The sequence below is a fragment of the Nomia melanderi genome, chromosome 1 (genome assembly GCF_051020985.1).
Source record: "Nomia melanderi isolate GNS246 chromosome 1, iyNomMela1, whole genome shotgun sequence".
In the NCBI taxonomy this organism is placed as follows: Eukaryota; Metazoa; Arthropoda; class Insecta; order Hymenoptera; family Halictidae; genus Nomia; species Nomia melanderi.
In genome coordinates, this window is record NC_134999.1 from 20,942,117 (window position 1) to 20,953,394 (window position 11,278).

At 41.4% G+C, this 11,278-nt stretch overlaps 4 protein-coding genes across 9 annotated transcripts in view; 2 read left to right on the top strand and 2 right to left on the bottom strand.

Annotated features, from left to right (window-relative positions):
- Window positions 1-2,814, bottom strand: part of LOC143175014 (uncharacterized) — a 78,116-nt gene extending 75,302 nt beyond the window's left edge. The window contains exons 1-2 of the mRNA XM_076371641.1: window positions 2,596-2,814; window positions 2,375-2,498 (exon numbers count right to left, since the gene is read on the bottom strand). Of these exons, the coding sequence (XP_076227756.1) occupies window positions 2,375-2,498; window positions 2,596-2,702 (231 nt within the window). The 5' untranslated portion in view covers window positions 2,703-2,814. The remainder of the gene's footprint in view (window positions 1-2,374; window positions 2,499-2,595) is intronic.
- A 173-nt stretch (window positions 2,815-2,987) lies between these two features.
- Window positions 2,988-8,431, top strand: LOC116426751 (dipeptidyl peptidase 9). Of its 3 annotated transcripts, none has more exons than XM_031976159.2 (11): window positions 2,988-3,720; window positions 3,784-4,024; window positions 4,170-4,304; window positions 4,380-4,542; window positions 4,620-4,861; window positions 4,945-5,256; window positions 5,331-5,617; window positions 5,703-6,031; window positions 6,096-6,347; window positions 6,423-6,695; window positions 6,783-8,431. In XM_031976159.2, the coding sequence occupies exons 2-11, from the start codon at window positions 3,855-3,857 to the stop codon at window positions 7,128-7,130; spliced, it is 2,511 nt and encodes an 836-aa protein (XP_031832019.2). In that variant the 5' UTR covers window positions 2,988-3,720; window positions 3,784-3,854; the 3' UTR covers window positions 7,131-8,431. The 3 variants fall into 3 exon arrangements, with proteins under 3 accessions (XP_031832019.2, XP_031832020.2, XP_031832018.2); XM_031976160.2 differs by having other exon boundaries at window positions 2,988-3,677; XM_031976158.2 differs by having other exon boundaries at window positions 2,989-3,683.
- On the bottom strand, window positions 6,788-8,916 carry mRpL51 (mitochondrial ribosomal protein L51). Of its 3 annotated transcripts, none has more exons than XM_031976167.2 (3): window positions 8,574-8,916; window positions 7,948-8,438; window positions 6,788-7,860 (listed from the first exon to the last, which is right to left on the bottom strand). In XM_031976167.2, the coding sequence occupies exon 2, from the start codon at window positions 8,435-8,437 to the stop codon at window positions 7,949-7,951; it is 489 nt and encodes a 162-aa protein (XP_031832027.1). In that variant the 5' UTR covers window position 8,438; window positions 8,574-8,916; the 3' UTR covers window positions 6,788-7,860; window position 7,948. The 3 variants fall into 3 exon arrangements, with proteins under 3 accessions (XP_031832027.1, XP_031832026.1, XP_031832024.1); XM_031976166.2 differs by having other exon boundaries at window positions 6,788-7,872; XM_031976164.2 differs by having other exon boundaries at window positions 6,788-8,438.
- Window positions 8,917-9,049: 133 nt separating this feature from the next.
- Rae1 (ribonucleic acid export 1) lies at window positions 9,050-11,132 on the top strand. Of its 2 annotated transcripts, XM_031976162.2 has the most exons (7): window positions 9,050-9,412; window positions 9,486-9,601; window positions 9,674-9,847; window positions 9,931-10,002; window positions 10,092-10,373; window positions 10,449-10,643; window positions 10,902-11,132. In XM_031976162.2, exons 2-7 carry the CDS (start codon window positions 9,557-9,559, stop codon window positions 10,986-10,988), a joined length of 855 nt encoding a protein of 284 aa, XP_031832022.1. In that variant the 5' UTR covers window positions 9,050-9,412; window positions 9,486-9,556; the 3' UTR covers window positions 10,989-11,132. The 2 variants fall into 2 exon arrangements, with proteins under 2 accessions (XP_031832022.1, XP_031832021.1); XM_031976161.2 differs by having other exon boundaries at window positions 9,054-9,601.
- Window positions 11,133-11,278: the final 146 nt, after the last annotated feature.

Below are 11,278 nucleotides of genomic sequence, written 5' to 3' on the forward strand. Positions count from 1 at the left end.
TTCTAGCTTCTGAATACGTTGTTAATCATTTCGGAAGCCAAAACACGAATTTTCTCAATTTTCCTTTTCTACGTTTAAACGCATTGCCTTCTGAGCGACTCCATTATCAAGAAAGAAATCACAGGAAAGCATCGATTCCCGAAAGAAAAGGCTGAAGAAACGCCGGGGACGCGCGAGTTCGGCGCCAGAATGCAGGCAACCAGCGCCGCTTGTCCGCCGCGGGAACTCTTAAGGGGCCACGGCCGCATGGATCCAAGGGGAATGGGAAGAAACGAAACAGACGAGCGCACAGTGCGGCCAGACGGCCGTTTTCTGAATAAAACTCGATAACCTCAAAAGTATGAGTGATAGAAAAAAATGGTTCGGACAAAAATTGCAAGGTATAGAGCTAAGCATACGCTGGTTACACTGTTGTCTCCATTATGGGGATATTATGAGGTTTTTCCAGTGACAATCGACGCTTCACGTTTCGATTCTAACGTTAGAGAGACAGAGAAACGGAATTGCCTTGCACGAAATGATTAATTCTGCAATGAAAATCGTTTTCTATGGAGACTACTTTAGCAGCAGATCGGTAACCTTCAATTTTCGTTATGCGAGTGGTCGAACTTTGCGGTTCCTCCCGCAGGCGGCCTGCCGAATGATTTAAAAATAAAGTTGGGCGCGATACCGCCTCCGCCGGGTGTACGTCGCGCTCGTAACGGGTGCTCTTACCCCGATTGACTCGCGTTCGCCGGAATACACCGGGGACCAATTAATCCGAGACCTTCTCGCGATTAAAGGTTTATGGAAAAGCTGCCAGCTGCCCGGGCAGCAGGTCTGCGGTATCGATTTCACGGAGAAACGACAAAAATAAAGAACCAGCTTTTACGGACGCGTGGCTGGACAGGGAGATTGTTTGCCCGCGCGGAGGAGGAATCGGAGAACTTTAACCCTTCGGCTAGAATGTTGCGTCAGCGCGTATTTCTAAGAGAGCGTGTTCAAACCATCGAAACACTGAATTGAGCGGTACACCGAAGGCAAACTTTTCAAGCGCCGACAGCAGCTAAGGGATTAATATCACCCGTCGTCCGGTCGATTTATATTGGACACCGGAAAAAGGAAATTACGCGTTGATCTATAGTTCGAGCAGCTAGGTTACTTGCTCGCGATTAATCGAGTCGCTCAGACGCTAACGTTAGCTGATTTCTCGAAATCTTAATGGAACGAGTAGTATTCTCTTTAGTTATTCAAGGATTCACCCGTTTCTTCCTCGGTGAGAAACTTCCCTTCTTTCGACAGTCTACTTTTTACGATCGATTAGAGAAAGGCATCGAACCGATTGCTACGTGCTTCTGCTACGACTCAATTAGGAGTGTCCGCTGTGAAGGGACGAAGTCATCATCATTCTAAAGCATCGCCGGTAGATCCCGGAACTCGGAGACGCCCTTAACGCGACCGCGGCCGTACGGATACAACTCGTCGCCGAAAGTCCGGCTCACCCCTCGTCCTTCATCCAATGGCCTTGTGCTTACGCGGTATCGATCACGTGGCCACCTAGTTGATTCCGTACGCTCAGGCTGATCCTCCTGCGCCCCTCGGAACGGGGAGTGCCGCCACCGTGTGTCCCTACAGCCCGACACACGAGCCGAGCCTACCGCGCCTCGTTTCCTCGTTCCCTTGTTCCCTTGTTTCCCTGTTTTCCTGCTTTCTCTGTCGCGCTCGGACTCGTCCCGATCGAAACCGCACGCGTTGCGTCGCCGAGTTTCCTTTTCTTAGCCTCCTCTCGCGTGTCCCCAAACTTCGCTAATAGGAGGCACGCAGAGGGTCCGCTAAGTTCTGCGACGAGGCATTGTGTGCCACTTCAAACGAGCTAGCCGTGGAATACCTCCGGCTACTCGTGTCCTTGTTTAGAGAGTAAAGAAGGGAAGCTTGTATCTGGGGTGAACACACGGGAAAACTCTACTCTTGTCTTTCAACGAGTCCCCGTTACCGAGGATCTTCCTTGGACGATTTTCTGGGCTGAACTTAGCTCGTGATCATTGTCTATCGGGAAGGATGCGTTTCGTGAGTATGGGACACATTGTATAGCATTGCGGTGACACGTTTAATTGACGTAGCCTCGGGCCCGCGATGCGACCGTTATCGACAGAGGTAAGTATTCTGAGACTTGGAGCTGTTGACTCGAGAATAAAGTAGAGAGGGAATTATTCAGGGGAATTAGAGTTTCTTGCTGCAGCGTAGTTTAGCGCGGTTCGGAGCTCGTATCGAAAGACCGGCGAGTAGAAACGAACGATATCTGGCGAAGACGACCGGCGATCGCTTTTGTTCCTACGTTTCTTATCTGCGTAATCGACGTGTCGCGGTCGGTGCATAGAGTAATGAATATTCTTACCGACCAGTTCTTCCTGATTCTTTTCGCGGTAAAAAGGTCAAACTTTGGCACGTCCTCGACGCGGCGCAAACGCGCGACGAGACGCGGCGGTACTCTCAGCTGACCAACCATGTCTCCTCGGGGTCTGCAATAAACGAGAATCAAACGTGCGGCAACTCTCGCGCGGAGGATCCACGAGAGGATAGATTTCTCCGCGTTCGATCCGGTAATTGATAACCTACTGTAAAGAACGTCGTTGGAAAAGATGATCGTGACAGTCGCTGCGATGTTCCGCGAATGTCATCGCGGATACGTTCCGCCCGTCATTTGTCGGTGCTCCCGCTTCCATTGGAATCGCTGTTTCCGCAGGAAACAGGTAAGTAAAGTCTATTCGTTCATCGGAACTGATTGGAAACCGCAGAATTGATAATTCTTCGATTAATCCAACGACGCGTGCACCGATAAACCGTACAAACCCTGAAACGGAGGGAACCCATTCGCGAAAAGCGTCGTTACACATTTGCCACGCTTCTCGTGGACGAATAAGAAACTGCGATGATAAAAAGAAATTATTCACGAGTGCAAAGTGGAGCGAGCCTCCTGGCGGAATATACTATTAAATATTTACCACCTGATCGCACGTGACCAATAAAAGCTTACACAGGACGAATCTCGAGGCGGTCGATGTTCCTGCGCGTATTTCTTCGCGAAATTCCCTCGGAATTCCTTCGAAATTCTCGGAAAACGTACGGATCGGCTTCCCCGGTGAACGAGGAGGAAACGAAAAGTGAGCGAAACGAAAGATACGACCGCCGCCGCCGACGGTTTCCATTCTTTTCCGAATCGCGGAGGGGTAGCGACTTTTCACCGGTTCCCAATTGAGAACCCCTGCCGCGGAGGACTCGCCGAAATGGGAGGATTTTTGGGAGCATGGAAAAAGAGCGACGGCCGGGAAGCACCGCGGAAAACGAGACACGCAGATTCGCTCGGTTATTTTCGCCAGGAATTTCTGTCAAGTTGGAACGTTCGCCGCGATGGAGGACGAACGGAAAGGGAAAGTTCGGTGCGTAGACCGACGCACGGTGAGCGACATAATGCGTCCGGCCGCACGTGTCACCCTTCCACGACAATAGGAGTAGACAGTCGACTTTCGAGCACTGCCAAGAGGCGGAGTTGTCACGCTGGCCAGGTTTGCGACAGGTTACCGAGCAGTTTTGGCAGGCCGCACGCCGAGAACCGATCCGGGAGAGTCGGGCTCGCGAATCCGCGAAATTAATGTCGCGGCCCGATGAGAGAAGGGAGAGGCTGACAGTCCGGGGAGAAGGTGAAAGTGAGAACCGTTCGCAGGCATAACCTAAAAATAAGTTGTACGCGCGGTCGCTGTACAGCAGATTTCGCGGGGGTTTACGAACGCTGTGCATTGCTTTTAGGTAAACGTCTGACATGATCGTGCCAGAGCTGTTGCCCTGTTAACGAATGATTTTACGAGATCGGAGAAAGTATGGAGACGTGCAACGAAGGGGGCGACCGGACCCCGTCTGTCACTTCGGTAACACGAAAAACTTGGTCAGAACTGAGAGGTGTCGTTAGCGATCTACGCAGAAAATTGTCCGGGATATCGGCCGTTTCTGTGCCCGGATCTATAACGTTTCGATCCTTACCCGATGGACGGTAAGAGATATTCTTGAACATTTCACCTAACCTCAATCTATGCGCTACCTGATCCCCTTTATGTGCCGAGCTATTCATGAAATCTTTGTTGTACACGCGTGGAATGCAGTGTATTGTTGTAATTAATATGAAGTTCTTCCTTTAGGACTAGAATATATTTTCTTGGCAGCCTTAGCAACAGATGGGAAACTACGTTGTTGTCTGTGGACATTTTCCCTTTCGATCTGCCTAACGGTTACTTACTTCACTGGCAACCTGTTATAGAAGCAAATTTTCAAACGTAATGTAATTCTTCTTTGAGAAAGTCAGGGTGGCCTTGTTATGGTTTGGTGGAACCGTTCTTATTTCATTGCAGCGTATCGAGCACTAAAATACTATCGAGAGAAGAACAGCTATTATGGGAGAGGAAGAGATTAGTTACGTGCGGCATTACCAGCTATGAACTACATCCGGATAGCGGGAAGCTAGTTTTTCCAGCTGCTAGCAGCCTTTACCAATGTATAGACACAGGATTTGTGGTATCCATTATTTTTCATTTGTAAAGTTAGAAGTTTGCGATTGGAACAGGAGTAACGCAAGGTCTTTTCCTTGTTAGGCTGGGCCTCTTTTTCCATCTGAGATTCGTGCATCTACATCCCGTGCAAAACTGTGTCCACAAATCTGCCCATGGAACAATGCGTTAATTGCATATACTTGTTCAGGAGATCTGTATTTATCCCATAGTATCACGGGATCTTCGTTAAGATTGACTCATGCCAGAAAAGGTGGTAGAAATTTAACGGACGACCCTCTTACAGCAGGCACTCCGTCTTATGTAATGCAAGAAGAATTTGCTAGGTGCGTGTAATAATTAGACTTAGTCTAGCAATAATGTGGCAGAACACGTATTTCATTCGTGTACACCGCTTGCGTTTACGTAGGTACGTCGGTTACTGGTGGCAGCCGAAGTCCAACGACGGCATTTATAGAATAGTCTACGAGGAAGTCGATGAAAGCGATGTCAAAATTTTTTGTTTCCCTTCTCCGTCAAACTCCGAAGAGATAGACGAGTTCAGATTTCCCAGAGCCGGCACATGCAACGCGAAGAGTAATCTGAAAATGGTGCAATTCCGATTAACGGAAACGTTACAAATAGTCAACATTGATATCCTGGAACTCCAACATTCGTTGCATATTATGTTCCCCTGGATGGAGTACATGGTCAGAGTAGGATGGACTCCTGACGCGCAATAGTAAGTGAAAAATATCTTGTTTTTCCCATACTCGTCGGACCTAATCATTTCTGTAATGTCATGTACAAATATAGCGTCTGGGTGCAGCTGTTGGATAGGAAACAGCAAAGGCTCGAGTTGGTTTTATTATCGATAGATAATTTTTGTGAACCACCCCCGAATGTATATAATTGGGAAAATCACTTCACACCACCGACGGCGAGTGTTCAGGTGATATACTCTGAACAGAGTCCGACTTGGATCAATCTTAATGATCTTCTTTATTTCTTGCCATCCGACAATCCAACGGAAGTGAAATTCCTCTGGGGTAGCGAGGAATCTAACTTCCGGCATCTGTATCTCATTACGTCTAAAATATCAGGTGAAATACTCGTGATTAAACTCTCGTCTGATGTAACAATGTTTTATTAATAATAATGTATTCATCTGTTTTTCTTTGCTGGAAGGCATAAACAATGAAGTGGAGGAACCGTTAGATAGTATAGTTAGTATCTTCTTGCAACCACGAGTTACGTCTAAAGTTGCTTTAACCCAGGGAGATTGGGAGGTGCTAGGCAAGAAATTGTGGGTAGACGAAGCCAACTGCATTGTTTATTTTCGTGGGTTGCGCGACGGTCCACTGGAGCAGCATGTTTACGCTGTATCCTTGAATCGACCGTTGGAGGTAAAGCTACTCACAACGCCGGGTTACAGTTACAACAGCATATATTTTAATAAGGAATGCACAATGCTAGTGGCCGTGTATAGCTCCATCAAGACTCTACCCACCTGTCAGGTATGATTGATCTACTTATAACAACGAAATTTAAGATAATTCTGCTGTTAATTCGATTCTGCAGGTATTCAAAATAACGCAAAAAGATTGGACAGTGGATAGCATCTGTTTAACCCCCGTTGGATATTTGCTAGAACCATCGTCTCCCGAATCGGAATTATTCACTCCGGAGATTTATACGCATAAAATATCATCCGGCGACATAATCTATTCTATGATCTTTAAACCACATAGCTTTCAACAAGGCGTAAAATATCCTACGATACTGAACGTTTACGGTGGCCCCGAAGTACAATTAGTATCAAATACATTCAAGGTGAGTATTAGGAAACAAGGAAATTAAGTGTTGTATTCTTCATGCATGCTGATTTATTGGTGTTTATTTTTATAGGGAATGAGACATTTGAGGATGCATATGTTAGCTGCTCAAGGTTATTGCGTGGTATTGATTGATAACCGCGGTTCCCATCACAGGGGTTTAGTGTTTGAGAGTCATTTGCAACACAGATTGGGAACAGTCGAATTAAGTGATCAAGTTGAAGTACTGAAGTGGTTGGCGGAAACAACTGGTTACATTGATCTAAACCGCATAGCTCTTCATGGCTGGTCTTACGGAGGATATTTGAGCCTTATGGGCTTAATACAATACCCTGGAGTGTTCAAGGTACGCTTTTCTTGGTTTTTTTTTCTTTTGGAAACAATTTAAATGAACACTGTACATTATTGTATATATTCGAATGTAAATTTTCAGTTGGCTATCGCTGGTGCTCCGGTTACATCTTGGAACTTTTATGATACCGGATATACTGAACGTTACATGGATTTGCCACAAAATAATCCTCATGGTTACATGACTAGTTCAATCCTAACTTACGTGGATAAATTCCCCGACGAGGAGAATCGATTATTGATCATTCATGGACTCATCGACGAGAATGTGCACTTTTTTCATACAAGTCAATTGATCGATGCACTCGTGAAGTCTGGGAAACCATATCAATTGCAAGTCTACCCCAACGAAAGACATAGCCTTAGAAGTTTAGATTCTAGTAAACACTACGAGACCACACTATTATTTTTCTTACAAAATCATTTGTGAATTCGTTGCTTCCGATCAAGTATAAAGTGATAAACATTGGTTAAAACAGAATTTTATCACGTCAAGCGTGACTGCCATTACTTTATGTACATATATTAAATGAATTGAAAAATGTTCATCGTGACTAAGAGTTCGCGATTACATTGCCTAAAAACACTCAATATTTATCTCGGGTGGTATTATGATTTTAAAGAATGAAGAATATATAACAGATATCCCGGAACGTACATGAAGAGATTACATCCGTTTATAGCACTGGAAGAAATTATTAGCTTGCATTTGACCGTAATCTACAGCCATCGCGTAACTTAGCAAACACAATTTTTGCAGCCGTTTCAATGAGCTACTTGTAGAGCTTTACAACGATAAGATTTAATGTTACTTTTTTATGAAAACGGACAATACTCGCAACTCCTTTGTACATATATACATATGTGTCATTAGAACTGCATAATCTTTTTTTAGAATTGTCCTCTAATTGTACTTACAAGATATACATAATCTTCACTAGAAATATATCTGTTTCTTGGCTGTCACCATTTTATGTTTGACTACTTGTGTACATACGCGCGAGCAATCATTCACATTTTTACAATAAACATTGATGATAAGTATTTGAATGAAAAATTATCCATAATGTTTCACCGTTTCATACCCAATTATTGACTACTAGTCAATAAAGTAATTCATTATTTTGTATTTTGTTAATGTTTATTATTTTTATAATTCCCTGCAATATGAACTGCATCAAATCAATACATTGAAGTTACTTTGTTTCACAATAATATTTCATATGTTACTAGCTATTCAAACACACCTTATTCTCTACTACGATTAGTTTTAGTTTTTCTATTTAAGAATTGATATAGGTAATATATTCGCTTCTTTATGTCTCTCCACTTTGTTGGTCTGATGATAGGGAATATTCCTCTCTTCCACATTTTTTGTTTTCTTAATAATACTCGGTATTCGTTTCCTTGTACACCTCTCAACCAATACGGTACATTATATAAAATTTTGGTTGGGTGAAGATCACCCGATCCTAAAATATCTATATAATCGTTTTGACCAAACAATGCTCTCTTCTGATTCCAAACATCCTTCGGCCTGTACAAAGGTAACTGTATAATTCTTTGATCGCTTTCACGAGGTAAAAGTCCTCTCATATCGATAGGGTCTTGGTAACCGTAACGACGTTTAAGCTGACCTCGAGCTACTTTGTCCGCATGAAAGCGGAAGCGCACTGGCATTATTTGAGGAGTCCATACATTGATAGCTGTTCGCATTGTATTTAGAAACCACGACATGCTACAAAATTATAATAAATCATGACAAAAGAATATTTCATGTCACATGAAATTCATTGATAAACATAACCGCACTTTTACATATTCTACGATACATGCTCAAAAGTAAAACATTTAAAACATGCATAGAACTTACGTTATAAAGAATATGTCGAATTTTGCCCTATTATACCATTCGTATTAATGATATATATTGAGACTAATGTATCATACAATATCTCTTAATTCACACGAGCCCTTAAAATGCGGTTCCATGAAGCTCACGGTCTACAGCTGAGGTTAGTTTCTTGCTACGCATTTATTTTCATTCTGATACGCACGAGAATTTCGTGATGATAACGAAAGTGTTTATGTTTCTTAAATATGTATTACAAATTAACAATTGCTACCGGTTAAAATTGTTTGTATTAATGTTGAAATTCTTTAAAAGTTTAAAGGGTCACAAGATATTTAGCGCCATCTTCAGTAACCGGTTTGCCTAACAGTTTGAGCGTATTGCCACGGATGACGCCACCTATCAAAGTACTGTGATGGCAGAGGAATCTTCATTACCGATGATATTACGAAAAACATGTTTATCGATTATGATAATTCAGTTTATATATCAAGTGGGGGCGTTCTTTCTTATTTGACGTCGTGCTGTAACTTACTGGTACTTAGCAGGCTCGGTATAAACGCTAGGAGCGTCCAATAGTTTCGCCATCTATAATCGTCCGTTCGTCCATATTATTTTATTCATCTTAAAGCTATCTACTCCTTTTGCGTAGTCACGTTTTACCGTGGATCTGTAAATTTGTGGGTCTTTGAACGTTTGCTGTAAACGAATATTATAAACAAATTATATTGTCATTAACGATCACGTTGTTTTATGTCAAATAAATATTGACACGGTGAAGTTGAAGAAATATGTTTAACCAAAGTGGTGGTTTGCGAACCGGCACAACAAACACGTCTAATCCAATGCAGGACTTTGAGGTTACCTCTCCTCCCGACGACTCTATTTCCAGTCTTGCATTTAGTCCTGCCTCTATTCCTCAAAATTTTTTAGTAGCTGGCTCTTGGGACTGCAATGTCCGTTGCTGGGAAGTCGAGCAATCTGGTAAAACAGTTCCTAAATCAATGCAGTCCATGGCTGAGCCAGTTCTTGATGTTTGTTGGAGCGACGTAAGTTCAACGATTGTTTTTAAATTGTTTAAAACTTTCTTTAAGTAAAATGTAATTCTCACTCTGAAATAGGATGGCACAAAAGTATTCATGGCGTCTTGCGACAAAACAGCAAAATGTTGGGATCTCGCATCAAATCAAAGTATACAAGTCGCAGCTCACGATGCACCCATCAAAAATTGTCATTGGATTAAAGCTAGTACATACTCGTGCCTTATGACAGGTTCTTGGGATAAAACATTAAGAGTATGTTCAAATTTATATATTATCAAACATTGTTTGTTACAAGTTCCATGTTATTACCTCTTTGATAATTATTTTTGTTTTAGTTTTGGGATTTGAGAAGTCCAAAGCCAGCCATGACTCTTAACTTAATAGAAAGATGTTATTGCGCGGATGTTGTAAGTATATATGATTCTTACTTCTTATCATTATTGGTGGTATCAATATGAATGCTTCTTTTTATTCTATTTTTTTTTATATAATTTAGGATTATCCAATGGCAGTTGTAGGAACTGCAGGACGTGGACTTATCGTTTATCAATTGGAGGGCAGCCCTAGGGAATTCAAAACAGTAGAATTAAATTTGAAATATCAATATAGATGTGTTGCAATTTTCAGGGACAAGAAAAAAGTGCCCACTGGTTTTGCAATAGGTAGTACGGAAGGTCGTGTTGCTATACATCACTTGAATTTAAGTTCAAAAGAGAATTTCACTTTTAAATGTCATAGAGTAAATGGAACACCCAATGGATATCAAGAGATTTATGCGGTTAGCAGCATTATAAAGTACATTGTAAGGAGTAGTAATTAAAGATAAAGTAACAATTCATTGTTCTTAATGCAGGTTAATGATATTGCATTTCATCCGGTTCATGGAACTGTTGCTACTGTTGGATCAGATGGTACTTTTGGATTTTGGGATAAAGATTCACGAACTAAATTGAAAGCTTCTGACCCTATGGAGCAACCTATCGCTAAATGTTGCTTTAATCACAATGGACAAATATTTGCTTATGCAGTATCGTATGATTGGTCAAAGGTAGTGTTTTTTGTTTAATAAAATAAACTACTAAAAATGAAAGCATACTTAACAAGTGATCAAGGATCAAAGGAAATTGATCGTTACATGAATGTTCATTCATAATGTTTACCAGTTTAAATTAATTTAATTTATTTACATAGTATTGTTGGTACTAAAGAAACATTGCTGGTATTATTTTGAATTAATATTGTTCTTAAAGTTGTATACAACATTTAACAGAAAAGAGATTAATTACAATATTGTTAATGTTTACAGGGTCACGAGTATTATAATCCGGCGAAGAAAAATTCCATATTCCTTAGACCGTGTTTTGAAGAATTAAAACCTAAAGCTACACCATAAGACAGCAGGAGTATTTTCTAATCTAGCTAAGATTTTTTTTTAAATTCTGATGTGTTTCAAGATACAGGTTTTTTAATAATTACATTTATAATAATAATAATATACTGTTTACATTAATAAATTACATACCTTTTCTATCTTTCAGTTTTAGGAGAAGCTTTCCAATTTTACTTCATTATATAGTAAACTGTAAATAGTTGTCATATATATGTGTGTATACATATTATATATATGCATATATATATATTTATATATATATACACAAATATATATATACATATGTGTATATA